This window comes from Gavialis gangeticus, unplaced genomic scaffold, assembly GCF_001723915.1.
Source record: "Gavialis gangeticus isolate Ggan-Ray unplaced genomic scaffold, GavGan_comp1, whole genome shotgun sequence".
NCBI lineage: Eukaryota > Metazoa > Chordata > Crocodylia > Gavialidae > Gavialis > Gavialis gangeticus.
Window position 1 is genome coordinate 10,088,468 of NW_017729015.1, and position 15,938 is coordinate 10,104,405.

The 15,938-nt window shown below is 41.3% G+C and overlaps 1 protein-coding gene across 1 annotated transcript in view; it reads right to left on the minus strand.

Annotated features, from left to right (window-relative positions):
* Positions 1-4,059: 4,059 nt before the first annotated feature.
* Positions 4,060-15,938, minus strand: part of RLF (rearranged L-myc fusion) — a 62,102-nt gene continuing 50,223 nt past the window's right edge. Inside the window, exons 7-8 of the mRNA XM_019512069.1 lie at positions 13,032-13,173; positions 4,060-9,247 (exon numbers count right to left, since the gene is read on the minus strand). Of these exons, the coding sequence (XP_019367614.1) occupies positions 4,484-9,247; positions 13,032-13,173 (4,906 nt within the window). The 3' untranslated portion in view covers positions 4,060-4,483. The remainder of the gene's footprint in view (positions 9,248-13,031; positions 13,174-15,938) is intronic.

A 15,938-nucleotide genomic window follows, 5' to 3' on the forward strand; every position in this document is an offset into this window, starting at 1 on the left:
GGGGGAGGGGAAAGTTGCACTGGTCTCTTCCCAGCAGGGGTGGGGGGGGGGTTGAGCCACGCTGCGCTCAGGGCAGGCGGCGGTGGTACTGGGAAGGACGGTTGGGGGAGTTTACAGTAAATTTTTGGGTGGCTGCACCCCCATCCCGTACCCCTGCTCCCAGCACTGCCACTGCAGCTGCTTGGCCCAAGTGCAGCCTGCCCCAGTACCCCTGCTTGGAAGAGCCTGGCACTGGCCTTGGCCCTAGCCTGCCCCCCCCCCGCAGATCTAGGGGCACATGCCCCCTATACCCTCCTGCTGCAGCTGGCCTGGGTGCAGCTGGACACCATGTGTGTCCTGTCACTGGGCTGAGCCATGGCCACGTGGCCAGCTGCAGAAGGACTCAAGTGGGCAGTGGCAGCTGCTTCCACCTGAACATATCAGTGGGGGGGCACATGCCTCCAGAGCCTCAGCCAGGTCACACCCAGCAGTGGGAGCCCCCCCTCCCCGCCCCAATCTTCCCAGCACCTGGCCCCACTCACCTTCTCTTGCTCCTGGCTGGGCTGCACTGTCCGTCCCTCACTGCAGGGTCCTCAATCTGGCCCCCACCACTTCCCTTGCCCAGACTGACCTGCTGGGCTTGGGAAAGGGGAGGGGGGGTGGTGTGCATGCATGCATGCAACTAGCCCCCTCCAGCCCAGGATTGACCAAAAGAGGCTCCCTGATCAACAAGTCCATCATGATCAACTGGCTGGGGACAACTGTCCTAGTTCTTACACCTACTATTCCTGTTGATGCAACCTAAAAATATATATATATATATATTTTTTTTATAGATGTCCCATGGCTGACCCACATGAAGTCTATGATCTAAACCCCTTGGATCTCTCTCAGCATCACTAGCACCCTGCCAGTTATTGCCTATTCTGTATTTAGGCTTTTGGTTTTTCCATAGGTGTAGTACTTGACATCTGACTGTAAGGAACTTCATTCCATGGTCTTTAGCTCAACTCTCCAATCACGATCCTGCTAATTCTACTCTTATAGTCTGATGTGTCTGTGATTCTTTCCCATTTAATATAATCTCAAAACTGGATCAAGCAGCTCTTTATTCCAGCATCCAAATAATTAATAAAAATTAAATCAGCACCTGACACTGTGGAATGACACTTAAAATACCCTGTCACTCTGACCTTGATCTATATATAGTTGTGGCTATTGAGCCAATTATGTATCCATCTAATAATTTTATTTAACGCATATTTCTTCTGTTTTACAGGGATCCTGGTTCTGTTTAAAAATCACAAATTCGCTTATTAAAAAAATTTGTAAACTCTCAGATTAATCCCCTCCCCCCCCTGAGGAAGGGGCCCCCAGCTGCCAGGGCTACAGGGCCAGGAACCCGGGTCTGCAGCCCCCTGCCTCCCCCCACCCCAATAAGTGCCTGACCCCCTGGAGTGCTCACTGCAGCAGGGAGCCAGCCCCCTCCCCCGGATAAGCCACTTGCAGCTACATCCCACTGCCCAACTCCCTCCCTCACTATGGAGGCCTCAGTCTCCCCTCTTCCCCCCCCCCACCAACTTATCTGCAGGAGCTGCTCTCCAAGCTGCCTGGCAGCCATGTGCATGTGTGTGTGCACACATGCACATGGTACTCCCTGCCTAACCACCCTCCTCCTGCTCCCCCCAGCTCCTTGCAGGCTGGAACTCTGCCCGCCTGCGAAGGGAAACCCAATGCTTCTAGCATTTTTCTCCTTAAAATGAGAAAATCTGGGTTTTACCACATTTTTTGGTGGCGAACAGATTATGAAAATGTCATACAGTTTATCAAAAAATGTACTAAAATTTAAGTATGCTGCATCCACTGCTTTCCTTTCATCCAGCAACCTAGCTCTTGGGTCAAAGGAGATCAAGTGGGCCTGGCGTAATTTGTCCTAACAAATACATGCTGGCTGCTAATGACTAGCCTGTTCTCCCTCCAGACCTGATGGGAGTTTGATTCACCCAGGACAGGGAGGGGGAAGGTGTGGCTACACTTGTTCCTTCCTATGTAAAATCCCTTATCCTCTAATCAGCCTTCCTTAGCAGACACTTATATTGCTTTCCTGGAGCCTCTTGCTTCTGTGAAGTTCAGTGGACATAAAACCAAACAAGGACTTTCTTCAGATTTTTGTATCCAGATTTCCATCCCCCTCATCAAGTTTTTGAAGATTTTCCTATTACAATTAGTTACTTGAGCTTTGCCAAATAAATAGCAGATTTGATAAATATAAGAATTTTGACTTTGCTTTTCTATGGTGCTTTCACAATTGCATTCCCCTCAGCATGCAATACCAAGGTTAAATATAAGATTATATCAAGATATCAATAGGAATACAATTCTACAGTAAACTTCAGGGTAATTTGTCTGTGGGATATATCTGACAATGGGAAATGTAAACCATGTGGTTCGATCCTCTGCCAACAGCCCCATGACCCCCAATCTCAGCAATTTATCAAGTCTTGATAATTGGTCACTACTGGATAATGTGCCATTATTCACCATCTCATTGGTACAGAGATTTAACTCCAGTTTACTGTATTTCTCTGCTCAATATAGTTCATCTAAAGTATGGAGTATTTCAGTCACTGGTGCTTCACTTTCCTGTACTCATTGCCTGGACACTTCCAATTGCTACAAGAAGATCTTTTTTAACCCGATCTTTTTGCGAATAAAATTCTCAGCTGCATAGATCTGGAACATTTGTGAATCTTCAAATTAAGAGCCTGGATACAATATTTACATCAGTGTAGGTCACATGCTTTTTGTAACCATCCTGGGATCCTGACTAGACAAATAAGTAGCTTATCACTGGACAAGAGAACCTTGGCCATCATTACTGCTTAACAACAAGGGAGACAGTAGCAGCCTGCTGCACTGAGCAACACAGGAGATCAATTGCAGAGAAAACACCTACATGGGTGTGATTTAGGACCAAAAAAACCTGGAAGGGGTTCCTGGGCCACTCAGTCTAGACTGCCTGTGAATCCAGGGGACATCTAACCAAGGAATCCCCCAAATCACTACAAACCCTCACATGCACCATACAAATACTGCAAACACCAGCACGAGGGCTCTGCCTTGTCCTGACACTGCAAAAGCGAGGAACTGGCTGATTAATAGATGTTTAAAAGATCCTTGGAAGTGGACCATGCAACACACTAACAGAGGAAGACAAAAACCTCTGTCTGTGTCTATCTGACCTAGCAAAAAAATTCCTTCTTGACCCCAAATCACACGTATAGTTTTACTTCTGGCTCTCCTGGAGGTAATTCTACTCTGGATTGGGTGATAAAGTTACCCTAGCACACAGCTATGTCATATGCGTTTTAAAAAAACCCCAAAAACCACATTCATGTAACAGTCAAATACATCAGTACACAGATGCACAAAATGCTGTATGTTATTAATTGCCCAAGAGAACTCTGGAATTTAGGATTCTTCCATACATGATTTCTTGTGACCACAGTCTTTGAAAAGTTAGTGCATAAATTCCTCCAGTCATGGGTGCATCATACTAGGATAGCTTCTCTTTTAGTTTTTGCTCCCTGCATACTAACCTAAAATATTTAGCCTTTTCTTAATCAAATCTCAATGCTTTTGTTTCTGGCAGATAGGAAGGGTAGAGATGGGAGGATGCTTCTATACACATAAGACTTATTTGGAACAAAGCAACAACACTTCAGTTATGCACATTAAATCAAACTCTATCAGATCTTACATATTTAGTAAATTTAAAGTCAAGAAACTCACAGTGGTACCTTCAAGTGACTACTGTTCTCTTAGGCTGAAGGATCAGTTAGTCCAGAATATTTTATCCTTGTGGAAAAGATCAAGGAAAATATTTACGCACATGTTCTTTTAAAAATATGAAAAGAAACAGATTTTTTGTGCTTTATTGTATTTAAATATGAAGCTTCTGCAGGTATTTTAACACTGCTACCAAATGCACGGAAATAACAGTCCCTAATTCACGTACAAGTAAAAATCAAAATAAAGCTTCTGTAACAAAAATAGAATTTACTGTACAATAAACCAAAAATGGGTGAAAAATTGTAATTTATTGAAACTTGTAACTCAAAAAATATAAGATGCTGTAGTGTACAATATGTTACACAAAGCACCATTAGGTGCACATTCAAGTCAAGTAAGAACTCATCTCCCCCAAACCCTGGTACCCTAGTACTTGTTCCATATACAATCATGCATGTTTACTCTGCAAGAGGAAGCCCCCAGTATTCGGATGTGTTAATTAGCACCAAGAACAGTACAGTTCATTTAAAAAAAAAAATAAAACCAGGGAGCTAAATGAACTTGGCCAATACTTTTGACAGATATTATACATTCATGGAATTAAACAGCCTAACTAACCTAAACAGTTTGTGTACTGTACCAGTTTCTGTTCTAGGTTGCAATTCTCTCTATGTAGCAGTAGTGGAGGCAGTATGTTCTTAAACAAAACTTCTTATGTACTTCCCACACAAAGCTCATCTGTCTTTTTTGTTGGAAACAAGTCTATAAGGGGAGTGGAAAATTTGGATCTTTCAAGGACAACTACTGGTCGCAAGTAATGAAGCTGTTTTAAGGCAAGGTCTCCACAGTCTGTTAATGCCTTGTCCAATATGGCCCGCAAGTTGTCTAGAGAAGGGGCAGATGGCGACTCCGATATTAAAGGCTGGACTTCCGTAAGCTCTGAGTGATTATTTGGGGGTATGCTCACTTCCGGATCTCTCTCACTCCCCAAACTGTTAACTGCCTCATCTCTTTGACAGTCTCTCTCACTCTCTAAGTCACCATCCATCTGAAATGACTCAGGAGACTCCCATTCAACAAGTTCATCGAAATCATCGTCGTCATCTTCTCTTTCCTGGCTTTCTTGAATAAATTTTAGAAATGAAGATTCAAATCCCATTGGTTTAAAGGATTTTAAATCAAAGGGTTTGGGCAATGAATGCTTCTGAAACTTGTCTCTTGTACAGAAGGAATTTCTTTTAGAATTCTGATGAATCGAACAGTGGTGCCAGTCTTCTGTGACCTTCTCCCTTGGTAACTCCAACTGCAAATTGGTAAAATATTCACCATTTTCTCTTCCATTGTTTTCAGGCAACCCTTCTGTTTTACACAAAGGTGGCTCAGTTATGCTATCTTCTTCAAAACTGGGTTTTGAACTGTGGTCATATTTTAGAGTGTCTGAATACAAAAAGGCCTCTGTGTCAAAACCCTCACTAGTTGCTGAGCAGCTGTTCTGATTTTCTTTGTCTGTATCTGGATGATCATAATCAGTATCTGGAACAAGAGGTTTTACGCCTTCTTCGTCTTCCTTCCAATTAATTTCGGTATCTGCTGGATTTTCCTGTTTAAAGTCTCTCATTTCTTCTTGGCTTAAACACACCTCTGTTTCTGAATGGGATTCATTTTTAATCATTGTACCACATTTAACACAAACTACAAGTTTCTCAAACTGTTGTTCTATATAATTACTGGTCAGCTGATGTGTACGCTTATAATGTCTCACAATACTACTTTCCAATTTAACTACAGACAGACACCCTTTGACTATGCAGGGATACTGGTTCTGGTCAGCTTTCTCTTTACACATTTGCAGGGCTTCCTCCCTTGTTTTAAAAATAATGGGATGCTTTTCCTTATTTTTGAGAGCTTTTTTGGATTTGTCTTTTACCTGCCTCTCATTCTTATTCTCCTCGTAGTGATCTGTCAAATAATCTTGTTCATTGTTATCATCATCTTTCAGCAGGTTATCTTGCTCCTCTTTCCGATTTCCAAAGAGTCTATTGTAGTATTCCCGATGTCTGAAATATACATGCTGAGAGTAACGACTGTAATTGGTGAAAATTCGGTCACAGCCATTGAAGTCGCATTGGATTTCAAAATCTTTGTTTATTTTTTCTTCATTGGCATGTTCTTCCATCAGGTGATGTTTTAACTTGTTAAAAGTGTAAAATACAGCAGGGCATTGATGATGGTTACAAGGAAACCTTGCAGATTCCATTTCAGAAAGCACTTTTTGATCCTCCAAATTTTCATTATGAAAGTCACTACAATGTTTAGCAAGAGCCTTAGAACAAATGAAACGTTTATTACACTCTTTGTGTTTGCATGCAAATATTTTTTTACATTTGACAAGTTCCCTTTTTGTTCTTGCTTTGTCTTTTTCTAAACAGAGCTGCTCTTTATTATACTGGTGTACAGTTCTATAATGACGAATCAAGCCTTTCTGATTGGTAAAGGCAGAATTGCAACTTTTATGAATACAATGAAACGGTTTGTGGTACTTATGCAATATATAACATAAGTTTCCTTTGGCAACTGTTCTTTTACTTCCTCTTCCTTCTCTTGCTTCCAGTTCTTCCCTGTGGCTGTCCAGAGAAGTCATGTTAGAGGGTTTTCTAGTTACATTACTATCTATTTCTTCACTGGACTCCACATCGGTTTCAGAACTACACTCTTCCTTCTTAGGACGGCACAGCTCAGTTTGCTCAGGTTGCTTAGTAAGTTCATTTTTATCATCACAGAAAGTAGGTGTGGGTACCGAGTCACCCTCTGCACATGTGTTTACATGCTCACATTTTTCACTGGCAAATATTTTGTGATTTACCTTCTCATTGCCAATTTGATGCTTGTTTCTATAATGAATTCTAAGGTGTGTTTTTCTTGTAAATGATCTTTGGCAAATGTGACATTTAAATGGTGAATAGCGATGTTGAAACATATTTAGCTGAAGAACCATTTCCTTTGAATAATTATGTTTTCTAACATAATGCATTAAGAGAGCTTCTCTGGTCACAAACTCACATGTACAACCTTGATGTTCACAGAAAAATGGTTTAGCTGCCAGCTGTGTAAGATACTGGCTAGGTAAGTTGTCTTGTTGCTCTGGAAATTCTGAGGTAGATTCATCTCCTGATTTAGGGCATTTGGCTTCACTTGATGAAAATGAATTAAATGACCCTGAAAAATGCTTGTGCGCTAAAGAAGAATTTGCAACGTGAACATTGGAATTTTTTAGGCTTAAATGTTTCAAGCCCAACAGAAGTTCTAACATGTTATCATCAGTACTTGCCATTTTAGGACGTTCGTAAAAGGAAGATTCTGGGGAAGAACAAATCATTTCCTTGAAGCTGATCTTTTCTTTAGAGTCTATATTACAATATACATTTTCTGGAGAGTCAACACTTGAGTCTGAGTTATGCCCTAGCTCCACACTGATGTCACCAGCTGTTTTGCTGTTTTCAGCATCCGTGACTAGACTGAGAATGTCTCTATTTTTGATCCCCATCTTTTTTTTAGATTTGAAGTGGTATGGATGAGCCCTTCGAAGATGTTTTTGCATACCTTTGGCATTTTTGTATGTTGAACCACAGCCTTCAAAGCCACAAGAAAATTTTTTTCCATCAAAGCAAACTGCTACATTGGAAAACTGCTTTCCATCCATCAGTTTTGAGAGAACACTTCCCTGGGATATTAGAAAACTTGGAACTCTCTGATGGTGGTCCACTGCATCAATCAACAAAGGAGACCCTTCCTTTTTGTTCTGTACAGGAGATGTGCTGAAGCTCTCAAAATGCACGCTGCAGTTGCTTTCACTATCTATATCTTCATTGTCAGACAGACTTTCCTCCTTAATCTCTGGGATATCTTGAGAACCTGCAGGCTCCACGGACAATGTACTATTTTCATGCAGACTGGAATTATCTGATTGTTCGAGCAGTTGGGTCTCAGGAAGATAACTACATTTGTCTCCTGAAATATGTTCAAGTTTAACTGTGTCCTTTACTTCCCCATTCGCTACTGTAACATCATGCATTGCAAGGTGATTCTGAAATTCTGTTTTTGAATAATAGAACTTTTTGCAACCAAGAAAATTACACGTGTATGACGCATCCCTAAAGTGCTGCGCTTCATGGTGGTAAAGCTGCCCCAAATCACTGAAAACAATGTTACAGCCATTCAACTCACATTTGTAACGTAGATCGTCATGCGTTTGTTTGTGATTAAGTAATTCATTAACTGACCCAAATCTAGCATAGCAATCCATAGAAACACACATATAAGGCTGAGGACCACAGTGCACTTGCTCATGCTCCCGCAGATGAAAGGAAGTCATGAAGTGTCGTCGACAAAAAGCACACTTCTCTCTCCTGTTTTTCATATCTAAGTAGTGTTTTGCATTTTCATCATTGTTTTGATGTTCAGCTTTCAGATGTACACTAAGGTATTTAAATTGCTTAAATACTCTTGAACAGTCTGTGCCAGGACATGGATATATGTCTCTGTCTTGCAGGTGGCAATTTTCTAATTGGCTAAATGTGACATATTCCTGTGTGTCACTTCTGGACTTTTCCAATAGCTGGGGCTGTTGCTGCTGGCTTTCCTCTGGTACTGCACAAGGGCTCCTGGGGGTACTTGTTTTTTGTAATGATTTATCTTTTTTCAACAAAATTTTCTTTTTAGGTCTGTGTGTTCTACTGGGTGGCATTTTAACATGTTCCATTACATGTGGTACAAAAATGTCCTTTCTCTTGAACTTCTTTGTACACACTGGACATGTATAAATGCCATCTTCCATGTGCATCTTAGAATGATGTAGTATTCTAGCCTCTATACATTCCCTTTTGCATAGCACACAGAAGAATTTGTATTGAAGCCATCTCTGGTACCTTTCTGAAGAGCCAATTGGCTTTTTCACTCTTGCTTTGTCTTTAGAGAGACCAGTTGCATCTCTTCCTTCATAATATTTATGTTCTCTAGTCTCATCACAGTCACTTAAAAAAGTTTCAAATAGGTCAGTTTCATTGAGTGACAGATCAAGGCAACTTGCATCATCTTCAGAATCAGAAGCTTCTCTTCCTAACAGTTTAAGACAGTGTCGTTTTAAAGTCTTCCAGTCCCAGAATTCAGGATCAAATGGCCAATAAGCTTTTAAAGCCAGCAGAAGCTCACAACGGAGAGAATTTGGAACGGGTGCATTTTCTTCATCAAATTTTTGATCTGGTTGCAAGTACAGCTCTTCCAGAACACTAAAACCACTGAAAGTTGGCTCCAGTAAGAATTCAGTGAGCTGGCATGCTCTTCTAACTTCAAGGTCATCTGGTAAAAGGCATGCAATTGTTTTACATACAGATGTTTTCATTTCATCATTTCCATTTGATCTGATCTGAAGAGCTCTCACACACAATAAAATTGACACAGCAAGACCTGCTTCTTCTGCCTGTGTGGAAAAACAAACACACAAAGTTATGACTCAATTATTTGCTAGATGCATTCTTTCCAGAATCACACTATATGGAACAACTCTATACATAAAACTACAAAACAAGACACTTATTATGGTGCTCAATATTTGTCTGTACGTAAGAAAAGTTAGTGCATTAAGTCAGACTGTGAATTTAAAGCACCTACCTACTCCGCAGTAATTCCTCATATACGAAGGAATTTGATACTAAGTGCACACCCAGAGTGTCTACACAGGGAGGTGTTAGGGAGTAACTTCTGCATTATAGTTTCCATACCAATTTCTTTTTGTTTAGTCCTGAACACTGTAAACAATTTGAGAATAGAAATGCTTCCAAAATGAAGAAGGCTGGGAATTAATACTTCAAGTACAGGGGGATGTACTTTACAATTTGACATATTTTAAAGAACGACACAAATAGAATGTATCCATAGGACATTTTAAATATTCAGCTTATTTCTAAATGAACATGAACAATGATTTTCTGGAAGCAGAGATAATTGTGTTTTCAGGTATAATTTCTTGGAGCCGTCACTAATCTAAGAAAAACCATTTACATTTAATTGAGAAAAATATTGATAACTAGACACCAGCTATTTAATACTGACACTATACTTTTAAAGACGCACATACATGATCCCTCTCCCCCCATTTTACACTATTCCTTTGGTCTTGCTTTCTCTCTGTGCTATTCTTTACCAGAGTTTTATTTATTTATTTGAGGGCATGAGAGTTTGCAAAGGCAAGGAGGCACAAGTCAGTAAACACCAGGTCATTCATTTTGTCCCTATGCAGAATATATTACAATACAGACAACTAGGTGATCCAGAGACCCAGGTCCCATTATTTGTACGCAGACTAAATGATATTTGGTGAAAGAGAAATGTTGAATAACTGCCCCAAATTTAAGTCATCCGCAGGCCTTGTTCCTGCTCAGCGTTCAAATCCTGCTCCAAAAAAAAAGATGCGTGTGTGGGGGGGAGGATTTCTCAGATTTTCTTAATTGTTTTTTTCTATTGCACTCATACACTTCAACATTTGAGTCTCACTTGCAATACAGAATTTACCTTTGCAATAGCCACCAGCCCACTGCAGGTAAAGTATAACAATATAAATGAGTTCTTAGCCCACTGCAGGTAAAGTATAACAATATAAATGAGTTCTTATGGTGAATCTAAAGGGAACATTTAAAAAAAGCTATATTTAATAAAGGTGTAATTCTACAGGTGTGGATACTCATTTTCAACATGAAGGTCAGTGAAAACTGAATGGATACTTATACGGATAGTAAGAAGCATGCATCTAAGTCTCAGCACAATTCTCATACTTGAATAAATTTCCTGCTCCAAACCACTGAGACATTCAGAAGTTACCAGAACACATCATCATTAGCAACTAACCCATTTTCCCTATCCTACCTTTATATTCAAGCAGTGTTTCATGAGTTTTGCTCCCCCAAAAATCTAACCCAATGCTGAGACCAAGCCTGTAAAATTTCAGTGTGAACAGTTCAAGATCAAAATAAGAAAAGGAAAGAAAGGTTAGCCTGCCTCACTATTGTTATAACATCATTGCTTTATTTGGGTCTCCTGCTAAACAACATAAATGCAGTTTTTTACATCCTCATGCAACATCTTTCAGTTTTGTAATTTTTTTCCTCATCTACAGAGCCCTACTTGTTCAGAGATAGGGTGACCAGAACTGAATGAGCTACTGACTGAGAAAAATAACAATTCTTCCAGAGTTATTTTTGATCTTACTATTAAACTTGTCATTGTTTGCCTTTATAATACTGCTGCATAAATAGCCAGGGTGAGCTCTTAATAGAAAATGCAAAGAAGGCACAGGTGTAAGAAGAACTTTGCCTCAGTCTTCATAAAACGTGACAACTAACAAAAATTATATAGACAAAGAAAGGGGAAAGCTGAGGGAGACCGGGAGAGGACTTTTGCTCCGTTTGAATGCATTCAAGGGCCTGATGAACTTCGGCCCAGGACACTAAAGGAACTGGTAGAACAGATCTTAGAGCTCTTGGCAACAATATTTACCAAGTTACAAGAGACAGGTGAAGTACCAGAAGATTAAGAAAAGAACCAATATAGTGTCGCTCTTTAAAAGTAAGAGCAAAAAGGAGAACCCAGGGAATTATATATTGGTCAGCTTGACTTCAAAGTTAGGGAAGTCACTGTGGCAAACTATAAAAAGCCTATCTGTAAACATCTGTCCTGGGTCCAGTGCCATTCTACATTGTCATTAGTGATCTGGATGGTGGAACAGAACGCTCCCTAAGCAAATCTGCAGGGAACAAAACTGGGAAGGACTGCAAACACTAGATCAGTGGTGCTCAATCTTTTGGCCCTAGAGGCCAGATAAATAGTGCAGGGCCAGTCTGTGGGACAGACTGGGACCAGAGGCCTGGCACTAACCCCTCCTATGCTAAGACTGGGTGCTAGGGGGCCAGCCCTGCCCCCTCCCACATGCTAGGATCAGGCATCAAATCGGGTGTGCAGGGCTCAAATGAGTCCAGAGAATTGGTAGCGAGGGAGCAGTACCAAAGCTCCCCTGACACCAAATTTCTGGACCTGTGGGGTGCCCCATGGGCTGGATTTGGCCCAGAGGTTGAGCACTGCTGCGCTAGAGGAGAGGAGATTCAGAAATGTCTTGAGGAACTGGAAAGCTGGAGACTAAAATTGGCGGCACGGGAAAAGTGTGCATGGAGCGTGGAAGGAAGAGCAAGCAACAGTGACTTTAACCCTGTCGTTTCCAGAGTCTTTCCAACACAGCAGCTCTGATAGCTGCACTAGCTAGCCACTGCTCAGCCCACAAGAAGCTCCGTGATCCAGATCTGCCTCATGAAGCCAAATAAGCTGGACACTCACAGACTGGACAAACACGTGTATAGAATGGTTTAGATAGGAATGATCCTGCCTTCAGCAGGGGCTTGAACTAGATGACCTTCTGAGGTCCCTTCTAGCCATAGCTTTGTATTGTGCATGGTTAGAATAATTATGCTTAGATATCTGCGTGGTTCAAATTGATTCAGAAACTAACTAAATGTATGGGTGGCTCAAGTTGCTTTTTCTACTGTGCATTATACCTTGCACCTGCATGTGAAATCTTTTTTTTTTTGTCATCGTGCTCTTTGGCTTTAAGTTCCATACTGAGGTTGAAGACTTCTCTACCCTTGGCTAAACCTAGTCCACTGCACTTTTTGCAAGATTTATGAACATTGTTCAGCACCTTTAAGTTCATCATAGGTACTAGGACTAGTGTTTAAAAAAGGAGAGGCACACATTTATTAAGCTTTTGGGGCATTTTTTAAAAGAACTCAATACATACTCATTTCAACATTGACCTTATTTTAAAGGTTAAAGAACATTGTGCTGTTGCATATTTATTTTTTGTCGAGGGAAATATTAGTTAAGAAATCCAGGTACATGGACTGAAAACTACAGTATATTAAACAGGTCTCTCTCAATTGTATACAAGAGCAAGTCATAGAAAATAAGGGCTGGAAGGGACTTTAGGAGGTCACCTAGTCAAATCCCTTGCTCAAAGCATGATCACCTCTATTTAAGCCACCTGGACAAATGTTTGTCTATACCACATTTACAAGTTTCCAGAGAAATCACAGAAAATGACTAGCTAACTGCTTAACTAGGTTGGGATTATGACAGAAGTTTGTATTAATGTCTTACAGCCTTCACTCAGTTAAATTACTGGCAAAACAAAGCTGCAGAGTGCAGAATATATTACTTACTTCAGACTGAATGACTCTTATCAGGAAAAATAAGTGTTGTAGTGTCTTGGCTATGATGCCAAACTGCCGACATCTCTCCAAAAAGGAATCTAAAGAAGGGTCAATTCTTTTTTGCAACTTACTCCAGAACAGAGTCAGCTCCCTGTGAAAAGAGTTCAAAGCAGACTAAATATAATGCAAGACAATGGTGGTGGGAGAAATTTGTCACAAGTCTAGCTCTGAAAGGTGATACCATTTTACTGACTGCTGCAGTATGCCACACTTTTGTCTGGTTATTAATAAAGTCTCCCTTGTGCAGGTAGAACTATCATGTCGTATAAGTGAAGAGATCATATCCATGCACAGCTATGCAGACAAACCTGTTTCCTGTTCAAGCGTGGAGGCATTAGGTACTTTAAAAAGGTAATTCTCCCCCAACTCACCTTCACTTTTTAAGTTTACATCTCCAAAGGTAGCATTTTTTGCTCCATGCTAAGTGCTGGGTATATTTTTCAAGCACAGGGTCTCACAACCTGTGCTCTTCAATTTGAGAAATTAAGATACTTTTAATTTAATTACAGAATAACCTTATTTCAGGAAGCATTTCATTCCTTCCTGAATTTTGTTAAACCAACTTCAAGTAAAAGTAGAGCCACAGCTAATAGGGAAAGTGGTTAAACAGTGGTTTTTAGACTCCCCATACACCAGATTATTCTTAAAATCAGAAGTTTGCAACCCACAATTTGCAGCATGTTGACAAATTAAGGTCCAGCCATTCAGCTACAAGCTATGGGGTTTTTTGCTTTAAAAACACTGCTTTTCTACTCAACTGGAGCATAGCAGCATCCCTGTGCATCTAGCTGGAGAATCAGTGCTCTTTCAAATAAAAGCCACAGAAGTTAACTGGAACACCTCAATGGCATCATGCTGAACTATAACCCCCACATGCTCACAAACCCTCACCTTCACAGGGTGTTAAGGAACCTAACCTCACAAAGAATCTGGGCTCTACTGCATTGTACAAGCGCAACAATTTCTCTCCCTCCCCCCGCACAGGCTTTAATATTTCAGTTCTTCCATGCATCCAAACATGCGTCTTGTCCATTTCTGTTTTTCTTAAAAAACTAAAAAAACACTATAGCTTGAAAACTGAGTAAAATGACTAAACACAGAAGTAATAACTGCCATTGTGCTGTTAGAATGAGATCTTTGTTGTTCAATTAAGCATAGGCAGCAAGGTGCATCTTAGTACAGGTTCTACTGCAAATGAAGCCAAAAAGAAGGAAGATTGCTCACACTCTTGAGAAACCTCAAGACTGTTGGATAAGAGAACACATGCCAGCCACTGACTGGAGAATGGCAGGCTAAGAAAACCACGAGCTGCTCTGAGCTAATGCATGTCTTCATGTAGCAACTCCAACAAATGTTCCATTATGGTGTGAACTGGAGGTCTTGGAAGACAGAAAAATTCTGTAGAAACCCTTTCAAAAATCAAAATCAATTAAAAAATTCAAATAGGAAGCCATAGTGTCAAAAACTTGCTTGACCCCATTGTGGTCTTTGAGTTCTTTGCGGATGACTTGGCTCTATTATTTTTTGGTAATCAAAAAGTGAGAGAGAGCCAAGAGCTTGCATTTTCTGAGGGAGCCCTCAAGTAATGAGGCTGTGAACCTATGGTGGAGAGAACTGAGTCCAGATGAAGCACCCTGCATCTGTGCTGCTGGTCTCAGACCTGCTCACCCAGAAGAGTCCTGGGGTCTTCAGTGTGGTTAAAAGGAGGTTGTGATACCAGAACAAGCCTCAGGGCATGTCAGCAAGATCATCCTTACCAAGACTTGCATCATTTTGCAGAGCATATACGGGATCAGAAGTACTGACCAAAGTCATACAAAACGACTCCTGACCACAGGATGAGAAAGACACTGCATTCCAAAACTGAACAAAGAACTCCTCTGGAATAAAAATATTAGCATTTTCTGATGACGCTGAGACAGAACCCAAATCTAAGGAACTCTGCAGATGTTAAGCAGGTCCTGCCGCAAGTTTAGGAATGACTAAACAGAGATGGAACAGTTATACTTCAAGGAGATTTTCAGGAGAATAGATAATTTGCAGCCAAGACTGTACATTAGGGATGAATCTGAGTGCACACAAAAAGCTATAGACAAATGTTCCTTTTAACTACTTTAAAAAGGAAGAGGGAGCTGCCACTCAGGAGTGCACATTAACTGCTATGATGCAACTGGTAGGGGTATGTGACTCAGGCCCTATTCAATTCAGATTTGGCCAGAATTGGGCAGTGATTCAATTCGTTGATTCGGATCACCGTCCCCGATTCGATTTGGTCGAATCCAAATCTGAAGACTCGATGCTGATTCGGACATACACACAGCTTTAAAAGTTTTTTCTACATACCTTGAAGTAGCAGGTACAGCTTGTGATCGCTGTGATGCTGGGGCGGATGGAGCATCCCACAAGAGTGCAGGGGGGCCCTCTACGCGCTTGGTGGCAAACCCCTGAAGTACTTCTGGTGCATTTCCGGGTCTGCTGGGGAGCATGCTGGGGGGGGCCCCCACCTCCCTGCCTCAGCAATCGGCCACAGGGGAACCCCCCTAGACCCAGGAGGCACCAGTTACTGAGCCGGGAGGGGGGCTCCCTGCATGCTCCCCAGAGGACCCAGAAGTGGACCAGAAGTGCTTCTCCTCCACGTCTGGGTCTGCTGCCAAGCATGCTGGGGGGCCCCCTGCGCTTTTGTGGGATGCTTCATGCGCTCCACCATCACAGCACTCAAGAGTCCCTGCTACCTAGAGGTATGTAGAAAAAAAATTTAAAGCTGTGTCTATGTCCAAATCTCCAAATCTCTCCAAATCAATTCGGAGAGATTAAAGGGTCCTCTGATTTGATTTGGATTCGGAGATTTGGCCACCG